This window comes from Oryza sativa, chromosome 8 (genome assembly GCF_034140825.1).
Source record: "Oryza sativa Japonica Group chromosome 8, ASM3414082v1".
Taxonomy (NCBI): domain Eukaryota; kingdom Viridiplantae; phylum Streptophyta; class Magnoliopsida; order Poales; family Poaceae; genus Oryza; species Oryza sativa.
In genome coordinates this window covers 5,683,934-5,702,171 of record NC_089042.1, presented here as the reverse complement: position 1 = coordinate 5,702,171, position 18,238 = coordinate 5,683,934, and the positions used below count along the sequence as shown (strand labels likewise).

Below are 18,238 nucleotides of genomic sequence, written 5' to 3'. Positions count from 1 at the left end.
AGTGGCTATGCGAGTGCGAGTGCCCAGTCCACAATTGAAGCCGCATGCCGAACATAGGCATGAGCTGACGAGGTATCAGACTAGGTTAGGTTTGAAAAGGAAGGAATGAATGACCAATTTGGGCCTAAAACTAAAGGAAGGATTTTTATTAACTTTTTAAATTATAATATATACCGATCCTAACGTTTCAATTTATTGCTTAGCTCCTAATAGTTAATAGTTAATGTATCAATAAAAAAATATTTTTACCCGTTGCAATGCACGGCATTTTTTCTAGTATATCTCTATCTTTTCTTTATCTTTATCTTTACTATTGTAAAAATTAAAGATGTTTTTGCCACAACTTTCGTACGTCGCCTGGGTCCGATTTGACTTGCCCAGTTGCCGGTTCCCCCGCGACGCCAAGTTCGTTGCTGATTTGACTTGCCTGCAGTTTCTGGGTCGACTACCCCACTCATATGGGTTGTACTCCCTCCGTCCCAAAAAAAAGGCAAACCCTGGGTTTCCGTGTCCAACTTTGACTGTCCGTCTTATATGAAATATTTTTATAATTCGTATTTTCGTTGTTGTTAGATGATAAAACATGATTAATATTTTATGCGTGACTTGTCTTTTTAATTTTTTTTATATTTTTTTAAATAAGACGAACGGTCAAACATTTGGCATGGAAACTAGGGTTTGTCTTTTTTTTTTTTTTTTTTTTTTTTTTTTTGAACGGAGGGACTATCCGTTTCAGTCCTGGGCAAGAAACGCAATGGGCACAGGAAAAGCAAGCAAGCACAGACCAATCCATCTACTCGCACGGTTTCCGAGAAGGACAAGTAAAATTATTCGCTGCTCCTACCACTCCAGCTTTTGCACTAGGAGGAGGTTTCCAGATTATCGCTTCATGCACACTCTTTCATACCAGGGAAACAATTCATCTGCATTAATGCTTTGGTTCTGTTTGGGTAAATCAACTCTAGGTTCAGTTTTTCTAAGCTCACATGTCAGTTTACTAGGAGGTTTTTATAAAGATCAAAATACTTCGTTTTTGCATGCAGAGTATATCGCATTTCTGCTAAATTCACACAGACTTATACCAACAGATTCATGATTTATTTCCAATGACAGTTTGAAGTATGGTGTACCTCTTCTGAATTAAGGGTCTTACGGTTTTATATATAGTCCAAGTGACTATTTGATGCACAATGATTTTGTCACATCATGATGTTGTTAGGAGAATGAAGATTTTTATGCTACAAGAGGAAATTCGTCTCAAGGCGGAGATTATTAAATATGTGATCCAAATTTCAACATACAGTATTTTCGGGTTAGTTAGGTAATACGACTTCGTATTACAAAATTAGTTTCCTAATAGTACTTTAAGTCTTTTCATATTAGGACTCCTAGATTTTTCGCTTGATATATCTCTTGTATGCCACATGGAAGGGTGCGACAAATTCAATGTATCCCCTACATTTAAATCCAATTCCTCTATTCCATTGTCAATCGACATCTATGATTTTTTTCCCATAAGGATTTTTCTTGTAAAATTTGTGTATCCGTCATTTATCTATTTTCATCTCAAGAAAGTATTAACTGTCTAACTGGCTGTTTTAAATGCATTCATGCGTATAGGTTGTGCATGAATGCAAAAATCATAAAAGGGCTTCTATTTTTATTGAGCAAATAATGGCCAGCTCATGTTGATCAACCTTGAGCTTCCTTTCTAGAGTAGGATATCCTGCGGACTTAAGTAATATGTAAGATTAAAATTTTTTAAACCGTTGCAACGCACGGACATTTTTTCTAGTCTATTATAAAAATTTAAGATGTTTTTGTCAAAAATATTTCGTACATCACCCTTATTAAATTGGTTTGGTATTCCGCTCTGCGCCTCATCGCGTACACGAGCGAACGAGCAAGGCAGGAGCGTTGGATTTTCGTGGGCCAGCTGGGCCTCCTGCATGCCTGCTGCCCCCGGCCAATGCGGTTGGTTGTCTCCGAATTGGTGTCAGTGTCTTTGTGGATTCACCTGTCCTGACACATAATTAGTTTTTAAGTGATGAGGCATGCACTGATGCACGGAAGAACTTGGAGACATGCATACACACGTGATGATCCATGTTAGTAAAAACTAATGTACAAATAGTTCTAATTTTTCCATTACAATTATACTAGCAAAAATTCACGTGCATTGCAACAGGATGTAAATTTTTGGAGTTGAGAAGAAATTTTTATTGATAATTTTCTAATTGTTTAATTTTTTGGAGCTTAGAAGAAATCGTCGTCAATATTTCTGATTGGGCATTTGATGACCCATGTTGACGCCTGACGGTGGCTTATTCAAATAAGAGAATTATTCTCTACTTATCTCTACTATTGTAAAAAGTGAAGGTGTTTCCACCAGTACTTTGGTACGTCATCTGTGACTGAATTGATGGTGCGTTTGTTTTCTTGGGTCATATACGTCCGTCTCTAACTCAATTGGTTTTTGCGCTTGCCGCCGCAACCCACGAATACACACTATGAGTCCATCAGCAAGACTGCAAGAGCACGTAGTCCTAGGATTAATTACAACACCGTTTATCTGTCCAGTTTTAAACCAGTGATTTCTGTTTATTCTGTACCGGTACTTATCCAGGAGCTAGGAGGAGAACGTTATCGGTATATTTGTGCTTGTGCTTGATCAACAGGGGATCGGTGTAGGATTAATTGTATAATCAAATTTTTAATTCAAAAAATATTATTAATAATTATTGAAACTATATCAAATTATGAAAGATAGTCTAGGAAGATCGCAAAGTATTTAAAGGAAAATCTTAGCGTTCTCATTTACCATTCAATTTTTTTTTCGTTCATCATCAATCAAAACATGGGACTATAAGGATTTTTTTTATCTTTGGATGGATTTTGATGTATAAGAACCCGAATAAATTTAGAACAAGGGGAGGCAGATAAAGAAATAAATAATTCAAAAGGAAAAATCATATTCACTTTCAAAATTTCGAATTGAGTTTGAGGAATTTCTGGAAAAGTTCAAAGTACGGATCTATTGTTTATCAAAATTTTAGTTTGTTCTGTTGCAACGCACATGCATTTTTTCTAGTTAGTATTTAAAACGTAGCAATTTCGAGAATCAATCCACACCTATTAAGTAAGTACTCCCTCCATTCCTAAATATTTACGACGTTGACTTTTTTAAAAATGTTTGACCATTCGTTTTATTTAAAAAATTAAGTAAGTATTAATTCTTTTCCTATCATTTGATTCATTGTTAAATATATTTTTATGTATACATATAGTTTTACATATTTCATAAAAGTTTTTGAACAAGACAAACGGTCAAACATGTTTAAAAAAGTCAATAACGTTAAATATTTAGGGACGGAGGGAGTATAAAGTTGAAGCTATATGAGACTGCGTTTAGGAGTAGCTCAATGACTCGATCCAACTCTGTAAACCGTTGAGAGTCCGTACCGGTCCATGTACGAAGATGAAACCGAGTCGGCACCGATACGCTACGCGCGCACGGCCACCGGCACACTGTCATTAACACGTCTCACACTCTACCCTGACCGTCCGATCAGATCAACCAACGGCCCAGATCACGCCGCTGACGTGTACTCCCTCCGATTGGTCGGCAGCGGCACACATCAGATCGGAGTCGGGCTCGGCCTCGGCCGCCGCACGCTGTATATATATCGCGACGCTCGTATCGACACAAAACCAAAAGCGAAGACGACGATCATGGCGCGGCCGCGGCGCGCGTCGACGATGCAGCTGGGGCTGTTCCTCGCCGCGCTTCTCCTCCTCACGCCGTCGCCTGCCGGCTCTGTGGCGGCGGCCAAGGGTGGCGGTGCCAAGAGCGGCGGCGGCGGCACCGTGATCGGGATCGACCTCGGCACGACGTACTCGTGCGTCGGAGTCTACCGGAACGGCCATGTCGAGATCATCGCCAACGACCAGGGGAACCGGATCACGCCCTCGTGGGTCGCCTTCACCGACGGCGGCGAGCGGCTCATCGGTGAGGCCGCCAAGAACCAGGCGGCGGCCAACCCGGAGCGGACCATCTACGACGCCAAGCGGCTCATCGGCCGGCAGTTCTCCGACGCCGAGGTGCAGCGCGACATGAAGCTGCTGCCGTTCGCCGTCGTCGACCGGAACGGCAAGCCGCACGTGCGCGTCGAGGTGAAGGACGGCGACGTGCGCGTGTTCAGCCCGGAGGAGGTGAGCGCCATGGTGCTCACGCGGATGAAGGAGACGGCCGAGGCCTACCTCGGCGAGAAGGTCACCCGCGCCGTCGTCACCGTCCCGGCCTACTTCAACGACGCGCAGCGGCAGGCCACCAAGGACGCCGGCGTCATCGCCGGGCTCACCGTCGACCGCATCATCAACGAGCCCACCGCCGCCGCCATCGCCTACGGCATCGACAAGAAGGGCGCCGAGAAGAACGTCCTCGTCTTCGACCTCGGCGGCGGCACGTTCGACGTCAGCATCCTCGCCATCGACAACGGCGTGTTCGAGGTCCTTGCCACCAACGGCGACACCCACCTCGGCGGCGAGGACTTCGACCAACGCCTCATGGACCACTTCGTCAAGGTCATCCGCCGGAAGCACGGCCGCGACATCACCGGCGACGCGCGCGCGCTGGGCAAGCTCCGCCGCGAGTGCGAGCGCGCCAAGCGCGCGCTCAGCAACCAGCACCAGGTGCGCGTCGAGGTCGAGTCCCTGTTCGACGGCGTCGACTTGTCGGAGCCGCTCTCCCGGGCGCGGTTCGAGGAGCTCAACAGCGACCTCTTCAAGAAGACGATGGTGCCGGTGAGGAAGGCCATGGCGGACGCCCGGCTGAGCAAGGGCGACATCGACGAGATCGTCCTCGTCGGCGGCAGCACCAGGATCCCCAAGGTGCAGCAGCTGCTCAAGGACTACTTCGGTGGCAAGGAGCCCAACCGCGGCGTCAACCCCGACGAGGCCGTGGCGTACGGCGCCGCCGTGCAGGCCAGCATCATCAGCGGCCACGTCGACGAGAACACGGAGAGCATGATCCTCCTCGACGTCGCGCCGCTCACCCTCGGCCTGGAGACGGCCGGCGGCGTGATGGCCAAGCTGATCCCGCGCAACACGGTGGTGCCGACGAAGAAGACGCAGGTGTTCACCACGTACAAGGACAAGCAGACGACGGTGACCATCCAGGTGTTCGAGGGCGAGCGGAGCATGACGAGGGACAACCGGCTGCTCGGCAGGTTCGACCTCGCCGGCATCGCGCCGGCGCCGAGGGGGGCGCCGCAGATCGAGGTGACGTTCGAGGTGGACGCGAACGGCATCCTCAGCGTGCTGGCCGCCGACAAGGCCACCGGCAGGTCGGAGAAGATCACCATCTCCGGCGACGACCGCAAGATCAGCCAGGAGGAGATCGACCGGATGGTGCGCGAGGCGGAGGAGTTCGCCGAGGAGGACCGCCGGCACAGGGAGCAGGTGGACGCCCGGAACAGCCTGGAGGCGTACGTCTACAACATCAAGAACACGCTCGGCGGCAAGATGGCGGACGCCATGGAGGGCGAGGAGAAGGACAAGGTGGAGGAGGCGGTGAGGGAGGCGTACGAGTGGCTGGACGGCAACCCGGACGCCGGCAAGGAGGAGTACGAGGAGAAGCTGAGGGAGCTGGAGGACGTGTGCAACCCCGTCATGTCGGCGGTCTACCAGAGGTCCGGCGGCGGCGGCGGCGGCGCACCGGAAGATGGCAACGTCGACGACGAGGATGACCACGATGAGCTTTAGTTTAGTCGCTGCTAGGTGCTAGCTGCTCCTGTTTCACTAACTATATATATAGAGTAATTTTACTAGGCAATCAATTACTCCCTCCATTTATTTGCCGTTCACTTTTTTTTCATATGTTTGACCATTCGTTTTATTTCAAATGTGTGTTCGTATATGTTAAATTTTTTTTTTACCAAAACAACTATACGGCCGGAGTTTGCAAAGTTAAATGAAATCTAGAATTGCTCGCAATAGTCATTTACAATCTCACTATATTCAAAGGTGATTGCATCACTGCCATAGTCAGAATGATCCGAGCAACATCCATCGGGTATCTCTTCCTTCAATTTCATCACAATCCTCATCGATGTCTTTCCACCTAGAATTAGATGGTGTTTGGATCCAGAGACTTAACTTTAGTCTCTATATTTAGACACTAATTTAGAGTATTAAATATAGACTACTTACAAAACTAATTACATAAATGAAAGCTAATTCGTGAGACAAATTTTTTAAGCCTAATTAATTCATAATTAGATAATGTTTACTATAGCATCACATAGGCTAATCATGGATTAATTAGACTCAATAGATTCGTCTCGCGAATTAGTCCAAGATTATAGATATGTTTTATTAATAGTCTATGTTTAATATTTATAATAAGTGTCCAAATATCCGATGTGATAAAACTTAAAAGTTTTAGTCCCATCTAAATAGGGTCTTAAAACCACCACAGAAGAATGAATCATCGAGCACGATAGTGCCCGTCGCCAGTGCGAGGGACCCCGAATCCTCGAACAAGGGAGCTTGGTGGAATGGCTTGATGCAGCACAGTGACACGAGGTTAGGAGCAGCAACGGTGAGCTCCTCCTCGATCTTGCACTCGACCATGCTCAAGCTCTTCAGACTTCAGAGTGGTAGATGAAATCTCACCGCCTTCTAGAAGGCAGCCCTTGAGCTCTAAAATTTCTAAAGAAGGGCACTGGAAAGAGAGCTGCCTTAGTGTCCTTCCTGTCCTCCAAAACGGAACCAGACAGCTTCAGGTGTTTGAGGTGGCGGGTGACGATGGGGACATGGTCGAAGTCAGAGAAGACCTCGTCGTCTTGATGGTCGGTAAGCTGGATCACCCGGGCTCTCCGCTTGATGGCGGCACGGATCCACGCCTCGACATCCCGAGTGGAGTAATCCTCTCGTTCCCCATTGTCGTAGCACACGGGGCTGGACAGCACTCGGAGAGTGTCCACCGGCGCGGACACCTCCCGCTCGAGCAAGAAGCGGTAGGCGAACTTGGCGAACTCCCTGGGTGGAGGACGGTGGACTCCGCCGCGCGAGACGCGGAGGTCGACACAGGGCGCGGAGGCCCAGAGGTGGCGCCAGCGGCGGCGAGCACGCAGGTGCGCGCCACCTCCCACGCCCGCAGGAACGACATGACGTGGTGCAGCAGCGCGTCCGGGAGGGCGCTGAGGAGGTCATCCTCGCCTCCGCCGCCGCCGCGCGCCGCCTCTCCAGGGCTATGCATTCCGTCGAACAGGTGGCCTGCGCTCCACCTCCCGCTGAACTTCCACAGCATTATTGCGTGTCAGGGATAGAGTACAGAGATGGGAAGGAGGGAGATGAGACGGATCGGACTTACCGAGAGGTTCGCCGGAGCGACGGAGAAGGCGGCGGTTGCGGAAATCAATTCACGTAAACGAGAAGGCTACCCAATTTATCACGATCAATTGCCCAAAATGTCTAATTGGAATTTGGAATGATCTAATCGTGTCTTTTGTTTCCATGTAAATAGACAGGTTTGAATATGAACGAAATTTACGACAAGCACCCACTGGGATTTACACCGTGTTTAGTTTCAAAGTTTTTCTTCAAACTTCTAACTTTTCCATCAGATCAAAACTTTCCTACACACACAAACTTCCAATTTTTCCGTCACATCGTTTCAATTTTAACCAAACTTCTAATTTTGGTGTGAGTTCACACAGTCTTATTACTGTAATAATTATTGCCTAATAGTACTATTCGGTATTCTATAGTACAAGTCACAAGTGCGAATGTACTGTGCTACTCTCCCCGTCCCATAAAAAACCAACCCAGTATATGTCACATCCGGTACTAAATTCGTTTTTTATGCGACGGAGGAAGTAGGCACCAAACAGAACGTGTGACTAATTTGAACAGCATTACAATGCAAATTAAAATCTGCATAACTTTTATTTTTCAAAAGCAATTTCATATCTAAAAGGCAGGGCCATCATCCCATAATATAAGGCACGATCAAATTTGGGACATTCTCCAAAACTAATCTTTGTGTTATAATTTCTCATATATTATAGCAACAAAATTATAACCATATCAAAGTAAATCCAAATGTCAATCCAATAATATTATTTTCAGCAAATAAAATTTAATTTATATTATACTAATGGTTAGTCAAATGTTTTAAAAGTTGAATTTCGAAATACGTGAGGAAGTATTATGGGATTGAGGAAGTATTATGCTAGTGCAAAGGTGATTGCAACCCATCGAGACATTCAAGCAAAGAACATTTGTACGTTTAAGGTATATAAACAAACTCCAAAACATTTGAATGTTAACTCATTCCACTGGATAAGAGCATTTCAGTATTTGGATAGCCATACATAGTTCATTCAATATTACCCCAAAGAGGAATAACCGATCTGTCACGGCCCTGCTATGCGTGCTTAATGCGTCGTGCCGTCAGATTCTTTCTAAGTACATATAGAAGACGATTGCAATCCGAACATAAGAACTAAATACGATAGAAGATATGATGAACGATAGATGATCTGACGTTGCATCAGAATTCCAAATCCGAATCCCCGAACTCCGGATCTGGACCACAGTACTCATAATCTGAACCCCAGAACTCATCTGACCCCCAGAACTCCAGTTCTTGCTTGGCTAGATCTCTCATCACCTTCTCGCTGCGGAGACCTGGTAGCAATATCAGAAAGCAGATAAGAACACATGTGAAGATCACACAGAAAATCAAAACTTCAAGCTAACAGAATAGCCTTTTGATTGTTTAACAGAAAAGCCTGATAACAGAATAGCTATCAGGAGCGCAGAATGTCCATTTAACCATATTTAGCTTTTTGAGGAACACGGTCATATGTATAAACAGGAAAGACATGATAATTTAACCATATTTCAGAAAGCAGGATAGAGATTTAACGTTGCATGCTTCAATTAAACAGCAAATAGATGGGTAATTTAATACTGATAATGCAAATAAATACAAAATGCCAAGAAGAGACAGTCTGACTTACGAGAGCTCCCAGACCGATGGACATAAATCTTATCAAAGGGTATGCCATTAGCCCTGAACAAATGTGCCAGCATATGGACTCTCGCATCGTCCTTCGAGCATCTGATCTTCACCATTTGCAGGTCTTTACAAGTAAATGATCTTCCCGTAGGTTTAACACCACTTTCCAATGCCTTCCTAGTATTGAAGTTCTTTTTGCAGAACAATGAAATCTATTAAAACATGCACGCATACTCGGAACTCTACATATAAGTCAGAGGAGACGTACCAACTGAGGTTCAAGAAAAAGCCTCTCCAAATTAGGTGAACGCTGTAGCAAGAAAACTAATGCATCGAATTCAGCATCCATACACCATTCACCAAGGGACAGGGTCTTCAAGTTGATAAAAATTGGGCAGCTTTTCAATTCCCTAGAAAGAACCACCTTCATATTGGACACAAAAGTGCTTTTTCATCAGTGAACTATAATGATTGAATCAACCTCACATCGTGCATACAAATGATATTCAATGTGCATCAAGAATGAAAACAATAATATGGTGATATATTGACAGTGGATTAACATCTACTACCTCCGTCCCATAAAAATTGTATTTCTAGCTAATTTAGGACAAAATAGTATGATTGAAAAATGACCACAATAACCTTATTTAATGAACCCACTGCATACACACATTCCATATATACAAATGATTAAAAGGAAGTTTGAGAGAATTAACCCATATAATTAGCATACTTAATAAAATTGCAAGCATTAGCAGCCCAAATTACGTGGGATGGAAGAAAACTTATATAGATGAATCAATTGGTTGGGCCCCATATGACTAGAAATACAATTTTTGTGGGACAAAGCCTTGGAGCTACAAATGCAATTTTTATGGGACGGAGGGAGTATATCATAAAGTGTATTTCCTTGAACAAAAATACACAGATCGAAATTGTCTGTGGGAATCTTAACTGATGTCAAAAGATACACTATCACGACAACAAAAAGTAACAAGCAATCACACCAAAACTAAGAGGATTGCTCTCTCTTTTTTTGAACGACTAAGAGCATTGCTCTCTCAAAGCTGCAATCTCAAGAGATTTAGTTGCCAATCAAATGCCTCACAACGGATGATGGAAAATCATAGAATGCTATGAGTAAGTAAGTAGGTTTAATCAATTGATACTGCAGCAAAAAAATGTATCACATGTTCTCACTGGATAACCAGATATCTGGTGAAAGGGAAAAGGTTTCTTTGGAAAAAGTCAGAAAAATATCATTATGTTCAAAAGGGCTGGATATTGAAGAAAACAAAATACATATACAACATAATGAAAAGACTATACCTCTCCAGCACCAGCTAAGAGTTCCAAACTTCTAACATTTGAAAGGCTGTGAATCACATTTTGGCCACCAAATGTTTCAGCATTGTCATATTCGCCATCTTTACTGGAATTATGACCATCACCATTGTTACCATACTGAAGCTCACCACACTCATTTGCAATCTCACTATATTCATAGGTGTTGTCATCACTCTCAATATCACTACCATAGCCATAACCATCCTCGTTTCCACCAAACACAAATCCTTTTTTAGCGTAATTAATCCTATACCCTGCCTTATCATTCTTCTGATAACCAAAATCATCATCATCAGTGGTTTCATCAATGTCATCTTCATCACTAATGTGCTGATAATCATCACCCAAGAAAAGGTCATCAAGTATGATAGAGCATGTCACCAGCGACTCCAAGTTCTTGAACGATGGAACTCGGATGTAAGGTGTGACTATGTTCAGAAAAACAAGGTTTGGAGCAGTGATAGAGAGGTCCACATTGATCTTGCACCTATCCATCTTCAAAGTCTTCAAAGAAGCAGAGGAGATCTGATGGCCGGTCATCACGCAGTCCTTAAGATCCAGTTCTTCCAAAGATTTGCACCCTGAAGAAAGCTGCTTGAGGATCTTGTCATCGATCAGGACATAGGACAGCTTCAAGATCTTGAGGTGGGTAGAGACCAAGGCCCTGTGCTTTAACACCCCGATCTCTTTGCGGTGCCCAGTGAGATGAATGAATCGAGCATTGCGCTTGATGGCAGTCCGGATCCACGCATTGGCATCGTCGTTGTCAAACAAATTGTCCGGGTCGCTCAACTGCAGGCGGAGCGTGTCCACCGGCGCCGACGCCTCCCGGCGGCGGAAGAGGCGGTTCACGAAATCGCGCGGCTCCTCCGGCGGCTCGCTGTCGAGGCGGAAGTACCGGATGCGGAGGTCGACGCAGGGCGCGGACGCCCAGAGGTTGCGCCACCGCCGGGAGAGCACGCAGGTGCGCACCACCTCCCACGCCTTGAGGAACGACATCACGTGGTGCAGCACCCCGTCCGGGAGGGCGCTGAGGCGGTCGGCCGCTTCTCCATCGCCGTCGCCTCCACGCCGGGACGTCTCGCCCTCGCCATGGCGCGGCCGCCAGAGAGCGGCTTTCCCCCGGCGCATTCCGTCGAACAGGTTGCCTTCACCTCCTCGTCGAACTAGGTCTCAGTAACCTCCAACCTCCATTCTTCGATTTCAACCTATCAAGACAAATAATTGCGAGGAAATCTTTGAGGAAACAACTTGCATGTGAAGGTGAAATCAAAAGAGGAAGATGAATTATTCGAGCTTACGTCTCTCGAAGGAAGAAGATGGCTGAAATGGTGTTCTTGGTTTCCGCAGAATTCAAATTTAAAGTTTAAACAACAAACCGAGCATAAGGAGGCGGCAACTACTCCATGCTGAACGGAGGCCAGCAACGTCTCGTTTGGGTTGGGCTGAAATTCTGGCCCATCCATGTAAGTATATGGGCCATATTAGTTCAAATTTCCATTCAAATTACGCCCAGACGTCGCCACTTATGTCAGTTTTGAGACCGAATGTAGGACCGTTTTGGATTGAAGCCAAAACTGTGCCCTACCAAAATTTTGGTAATTTAAATAGTAAATATGCTAGTTTGGTTTGAAGCCAAACAATTGATAGTGCCCATACTCAATTTGGACATATTCTAGAATATTCTTCACCATACTATTAAAATTTGGCTCCATATTGGTATTAAACCAAAAGTAGTCTAATTAACTTTTCCCTACCAAAAAATTGGCAGTGCCAAAATTTGCCTAGATTTTGGCACTACCAATAAATAGGTAGGGTAGAGAACCAAATAGGCCCGTAGAGTAGAAATTTACAAATATCTTTATCTAATCTCTACTATTATAAAAATTAAAAATATTTTTTGCTAGTACTTTGGTACGTCATCTGTGTATGAGTCGGTTTTTAAGTTCGTTCGCTTTTGAAAATACAAAAGGAGTCGTATAAGAAATCTCTTATAAAAAAAACTCGCACGCTAACTTGAGACGATCGGACTCTTAATTGTAGTTCACGATTTTCTAAAAAGTTATATATTAAAGCGAATTCCCAAAGTGAATTTCATCTTAACTAAACCGTATAATATAATAAGAATAAAATAACCTTCACCCGTTGCAATGCACGGGTATTTTTTTCTAGTCTTAACTAATTAAAAAATTCATATGTTTCTGATCTTCACATTACGCCTTCGTCCGTGATAGTCCGCTTTCCTCCGTCACGGTGTGAGCCTCCGCTTCCCTCACGTTGGCACGTTGTTGCCCTTCACACCTGTCTCAAATGCTCCGCACGTGTCTCAATGCCGTCTCACCTCAAAAGTCACTTGAAAGCATGAACACAAAAACAAACAGATGCAACCCAAATTCCCTCAAAATAATCCTATCTTGTAAATAAATCGGACCTAGAAACATGTTTATGGTAACTGAAATCGAATCCAAGAATAAGATTAAAAGAAATCAAGTCATAGAAGATGCGTAATCAAATATAATCTCACGGAATCAAAAATAAATAGGAACTGATCCAACCAAGATAAAAATCGCTATGTTTTCTTCAAATGAGGTGAAAGGCCCGTTGGGTGCGGCTGCACTCAATCCGCATCACTTGCGCCCAATTTAGGCTAGGACGGAGGAAGAGAGAGTGAGGCGAGAGGGACGGGGGCCTACCAGGGAGCTAGCCTGGCTTGCTCACGCTGCCCCTGAATCCGCACCATGGATTTGACCGCTGGCGAGCTCTTCGACTCCAGCACAACAGATCCGACTCCCGCGAGCAGATGAGGTCTCCGATGAGGGAGAGAGTCGTCTGCTTCGTCCACTCATCAGTTGGAGTGAGAAGAAAGGGGGAAAAACTCCGGATATGACTCGCCATCCCGACGCCTCATCCTCTTCTGTAAGTGGGAAAAAAACACAGATAATTAGGACTAGTTAATGGGGACAGAGAAGAGAAAGGCCCAATTAGGTGGAAAAAAATAGGATGGGAGCACTTTGAATATCCTAGCTCTACAAACTACAATGAAGGCTAACCCTCTCACCGTCTCACATAGTTTTTTTTTTTCATTTCAGCCCTCCACTTCTTATATTTCAGCCCTGCTATTTTTTTAATCATTATTTTTCTCAAAATCTTTTATAGTAGTAACCTTATATGAAAGAAACTAATTGCAAATGCACTTTGTTGGCCCACTTCTCAGCCTCTCTACGTTGTCTACATTATTTGGTTGGGATAATCCCTTATATGTCATTGAAAATTAGTCTGATCCCTTATATATCAGAAAATACGTCTTTTTTACTTTAAAGTTAATGGTCAACACACAGTCATCTGACGAGAGTGGCATGAGAGGATGTGTAAGTTTGGACCTATGACATATAAGGGAAGAGCCAATTTTCAGTGGCATATAAGGGATTAGACTAATTTTCAGTGGCATATAAGAGATTATCTCTCCATATTATCTCTCCTTGAGGAGCCCAGACTAATTAACATGTTCAGATGAGTGAATACTATTTTTTTATACACAAAGGGTATTTTTGTGCATTAAAATTACTTGCATTACAATAGAATGTATGTGGTTTTAGTGGACAGTAGATGCTATGTGCAAATTCATAAAATTATTTACCAACAGAAATATATTCTTTAATACATAGGAAATGATACACACACTTTCCGATTTTTGTTTATGTCCAGTGCAATAACAGACCGTTCCATACATGAAAACCATATTGGTACGGACTCCATTGACGCCGTTGCCTACAAAATTGTCAGCAATGCCACGTCGGCTCATAGATAAGAATCGCTGAAAAACTACCGTAAGATTTTATTTTTAAAAATATTCAAATATAAACATAATTATAAGCCTAGTTATAAAACTGATCATAAATTCCCATTTCATAGTATAGACATTTATAATCAGTTTACTGGTTGGTGGCTTGGCGCTCTCCCACATGCTTGGAAAACAGTGTTGGCTTGGCGCTCTCCCACATGCTTGGAAAACAGTGTTTCTTATTAAACATTTGATCTTTGTTACATGAGAGATGAGTTAATTTCTGCTTAGTCCTGGTGACAAAAAAGTTACACGTAAGACTTTTGGATGAAGTGAGTAATACACAATCAGAGTCATAAATGAGTTTTTTTTCCCGTAGCAAAGCACATGCATTTTTTCTAGTTAAATATGAAATTTATAACAGGAGAGAGTTTTATTTCGTTGGAACTAAAAATAATATCCCATTGCAGTATAAGCTATTGTTCATGGGATGAACAAATATTGCATTTTTGGATCTACTGTTGTAACAACTAACAATCCATTAGAAAATTGAATACGTTTTCTAATACACACGAAATAAGATCAAAACGAGTTCAGAATAGACATTGAAATCACCTATTTAATCTCAGGCAAACATTAACTCATCAGTTTACAATAAAAGGTGACAGCAGAAACATTAGTTAAATGGAATTTTCTGAGTTAACAACACCCAGAAGGCCAGAACATTGCTTTAACCTGTAGTGCACCACGTTCGACGTCTACTGAACTGTAAAATTCAAATAATAGTATATGCTACAGGTAAAGCTGATATGGGTGCAAAGGAGCAAATAGAGGTAAAGATGACAGTGGCTTCGACTGGACATTATTACTACATGACTCCATTCCAATAGGAAATAGACATGAATGGTAAATCTTCAAAAAAGCGGGTCTCAGGCACAAAATAGTGCATATTATGCAGCAAAGGTGCATGTAATCCATTGAGACATTCAAGCAAAGAGCATTCATGCACGTTTATAGTATATATATATAAAAAAAAAACTTCAAAACATTTTCACTGTTAACTCATTGCACTGGATAAGAGCATTTCAGTATTTGGATAGCCATACATAGTTCCCTATTACGCAAAAGACACATAACAACATCTGTCACGGCCCTGCAACTCGGTACTTAATGGGTTCTTGCCGTCAGAGCATTTTCTAAGTAGTACATTAATTAGAGATGGTTGCAATCCAAAGATAATAACTAATAATATGAGTAGAAGATATGATAAACGATAGCTAGTCCAATGTTGCATCAGAACTCCATATCTGAATCCTCAAACTCTGAATCTGAACCACAGAACTCGGAATTTGGACCACAGAACTCTGAATCTGACCCCCAGAACTCCAGTTCATGTTTGCCTAGGTCTCTCATAAACTTCTCGCCACGGAGGTCTGGTAGAAATATCAGAAAGCGGGTAAGTACACACATTAAGATCATGCCCAAAAACACAATGTTTAATTGAACAGGATAGCCTTAGGGTGTTTTAACAGAAAAGCCTGGTAAGATATCAAGCCTATTGGGAACATGGCAATATGTATAGAACATCTTTAAAAAAAAAACAGCATAGACGAGCATAATTTAGCACATGCTTGAACTAAACAGCAAAGACATGGGTAATTTAGCACTGATAGTGCAAAAAAAAATACAAAATGACATGAAGAAACCATCTAACTTACAAGAACTCCCAGTCCGACGGACATAAATCTTCTCAATGGGAATACCGTTCGCTCTGAACAAACATGCCAGTGTGTGCACTCTTACATCATCCTTAGAGCATCTGATCTTCACCATTTGCAGGTCTTTACAAGTAAATGATCTTCCCATAGGTTTAGCACCGCTCTCCAACGGCTTCCTAGTATTGAAGTTCTTTTTGCAGAACAATGGAATTTATTAAACTATCATACATATTCATACCTCTTTATAAGCGTTAGGTAACTTACCAATTTAAGTTTAAGGAAAAGCCTCTGCAAATTAGGTGAACGCTGTAGCAAGAAGATTAATGTATCGAATTCAGCAGCCATACACCATTCACCAAGGGACAAGGTCTTCAAGTTGCTAAAAATTGGGCAGCTTTTCAACTCCCTAGAAAGAACCACCTTCATATTGGGCACAAAAGTGATTTTTCAGCAATGAACTATGGTAATTGAAATACTGAATCAACTTCACATCATGCATACAAGTGATATTCAATACATTGAGAATAAAAACAATAACTTAGTGATATATTGTGAGCAGATTATCACCTACTCCTACAAAGTGTATTTTCTTGAACAAAATTGTACAGATGGGAATTTCTATGGGAATCTTAACTAATGTCAAAAGATAAATTATTGTGACAACAAAAAACAGCAAGCTATTTCAAAAGATAAGAACAATACTTTCCCAAAGCTGCAAACTTGAGGGTTTTAATAGTATATTGAATGCCTAAGACAGATGATGGGAAACCCAGAATGCCTCCACTAGTAGCTATTGTTAATTGATACTGCAGTGCAGAAGTATCAGATGTGCTAACTGGACACCCAGAGACCAGGTGAGTGGTAAAAGAAAAACTGTTTCTTCAGCATGTTGAAATGGTGATTGCATACCTCTCCAGCACCAGCTAACAGCTCCAAACTTCTAGCATTTGAAAGGCCGTGAAGAAAATTATGGCCACCAGAAATAGTTTTAGTCTGCTGACTTGTCCCAACTCCCTGAACAATGGTACTGGAATTCTGGGCATACTGCTGATCTCCATACTCTTTTGCAATCTCACTATATTCATAGGTATTGTCATCACTCTCAATATCACTACCATAGCCATAATCATCCTTGTTACCAGCAAGCCCATATCCTTTTTGAGGGAAACCAAATCCATACCCTGTCTTGTAAGTCTTCTTCTGATCATCAATATCATCTTCATCAGTGGTTTCATCAATATCATCTTCATCACTACTGTGTTCATAAGCATCACCCAAGAAAAAGTCATCAAGTATGACAGAGCATGACACCAGCGACTCCAAGTTCTTGAACGATGGAACTTGGATGTAAGGTGTGATCAGATTCAGCAATACGAGGTTTGGAGCAGTGATTGATAAGTCCACATTAATCTTGCACTTATCCATCTTCAAAATCTTCAAAGAAGCAGATGAGATCTCATGGCCGGTCATCGCGCAGTCCTTAAGATCCAGTTCTTCCAAAGATTTGCACCCTGAAGAAAGCTGCTTGAGGATCTTGTCATCGATCAGGACATAGGACAGCTTCAAGATCTTGAGGTGGGTAGAGACCAAGGCCCTGTGCTTTAACACCCCGATCTCTGTACGGTGTCCAGTGAGATGAATGAATCGAGCATTGCGGTTGATGGCAGTCCGGATCCACGCGTTGGCATCGTCGTTGTCAAACAACTCGTCCGGGTCGCTGGACTGCAGGCGGAGCGTGTCCACCGGCGCTGACGCCTCCCTACGGCGGAAGAGGCGGTTCACGAAATCGCGCAGCTCCTCCGGCGGCTCGCTGTCAACGTCATTGTACCGGACGCGGAGGTCGATGCAGGGCGCGGACGCCCAGGTGTGGCGCCAGCGACGCGAGAGCACGCAGGTGCGCACCACCTCCCAGGCCTTGAGGAACGACATGATGTGGTGCAGCACCCCGTCCGAGAGGGCGCTGAGCCGGTCAACCGCGTCGCCCTCGCCATTGCCGTCGCCTTCGCTTCCCTCTCCACGCCGGGACGTCTCCCCCTCGCCACGGCGCGGCGGCCCGAGCATGGCGTTCCTCCCGAGCATTCCGCCGAACAGGCTGCGCGCGCCTCCTCGTCGAACTGGTTCTCAGTAACCTCCAACCTCCGTTCCCGGATTCGAATCTGCCAAGACAAAAGAAATCGCAAGCAAATCTTTGTAGAAACAACTTGGCGAAATCAGATGGGAAGATGAAAGATTCGAGCTTACACGTCTCAACGGAAGATGGCTCAAATGGCGAGGAGTCTGAGCGAAGACTGAAGAGGGAAGAGTTATTGGTTTGCTCGCCGGATTCAAATTTAAACCAGCTGAGCAGACGCGGGCGGTGGG

General features: G+C 43.7%; 2 protein-coding genes and 2 pseudogenes across 4 annotated transcripts; 1 reads left to right on the top strand and 3 right to left on the bottom strand.

Moving 5' to 3' along the window:
* Window positions 1-3,759: 3,759 nt before the first annotated feature.
* Window positions 3,760-5,763, top strand: LOC4344882 (heat shock 70 kDa protein BIP5; annotated as a pseudogene). The gene has a single exon (NR_185174.1). The product of NR_185174.1 is annotated as a heat shock 70 kDa protein BIP5 (transcript).
* Window positions 5,764-6,414: 651 nt separating this feature from the next.
* LOC112939903 (MEIOTIC F-BOX protein MOF-like) lies at window positions 6,415-7,465 on the bottom strand (annotated as a pseudogene).
* An 856-nt stretch (window positions 7,466-8,321) lies between these two features.
* Window positions 8,322-13,393, bottom strand: LOC4344881 (MEIOTIC F-BOX protein MOF-like). 2 transcript variants are annotated; one of them, XM_015792822.3, is made up of 5 exons: window positions 13,072-13,393; window positions 10,361-11,586; window positions 9,297-9,452; window positions 9,030-9,219; window positions 8,322-8,694 (listed from the first exon to the last, which is right to left on the bottom strand). In XM_015792822.3, the coding sequence occupies exons 2-5, from the start codon at window positions 11,507-11,509 to the stop codon at window positions 8,558-8,560; spliced, it is 1,632 nt and encodes a 543-aa protein (XP_015648308.1). In that variant the 5' UTR covers window positions 11,510-11,586; window positions 13,072-13,393; the 3' UTR covers window positions 8,322-8,557. The 2 variants fall into 2 exon arrangements, with proteins under 2 accessions (XP_015648308.1, XP_015648307.1); XM_015792821.3 differs by lacking the exon at window positions 13,072-13,393 and adding an exon at window positions 11,680-11,746.
* Window positions 13,394-15,207: 1,814 nt separating this feature from the next.
* LOC9267684 (putative F-box/FBD/LRR-repeat protein At5g22610) lies at window positions 15,208-18,182 on the bottom strand. Its single transcript, XM_015793527.3, has 5 exons — window positions 18,119-18,182; window positions 16,787-18,033; window positions 16,142-16,297; window positions 15,878-16,067; window positions 15,208-15,592 (listed from the first exon to the last, which is right to left on the bottom strand). Exons 2-5 carry the CDS (start codon window positions 17,954-17,956, stop codon window positions 15,453-15,455), a joined length of 1,656 nt encoding a protein of 551 aa, XP_015649013.1. The 5' UTR covers window positions 17,957-18,033; window positions 18,119-18,182; the 3' UTR covers window positions 15,208-15,452.
* Window positions 18,183-18,238: the final 56 nt, after the last annotated feature.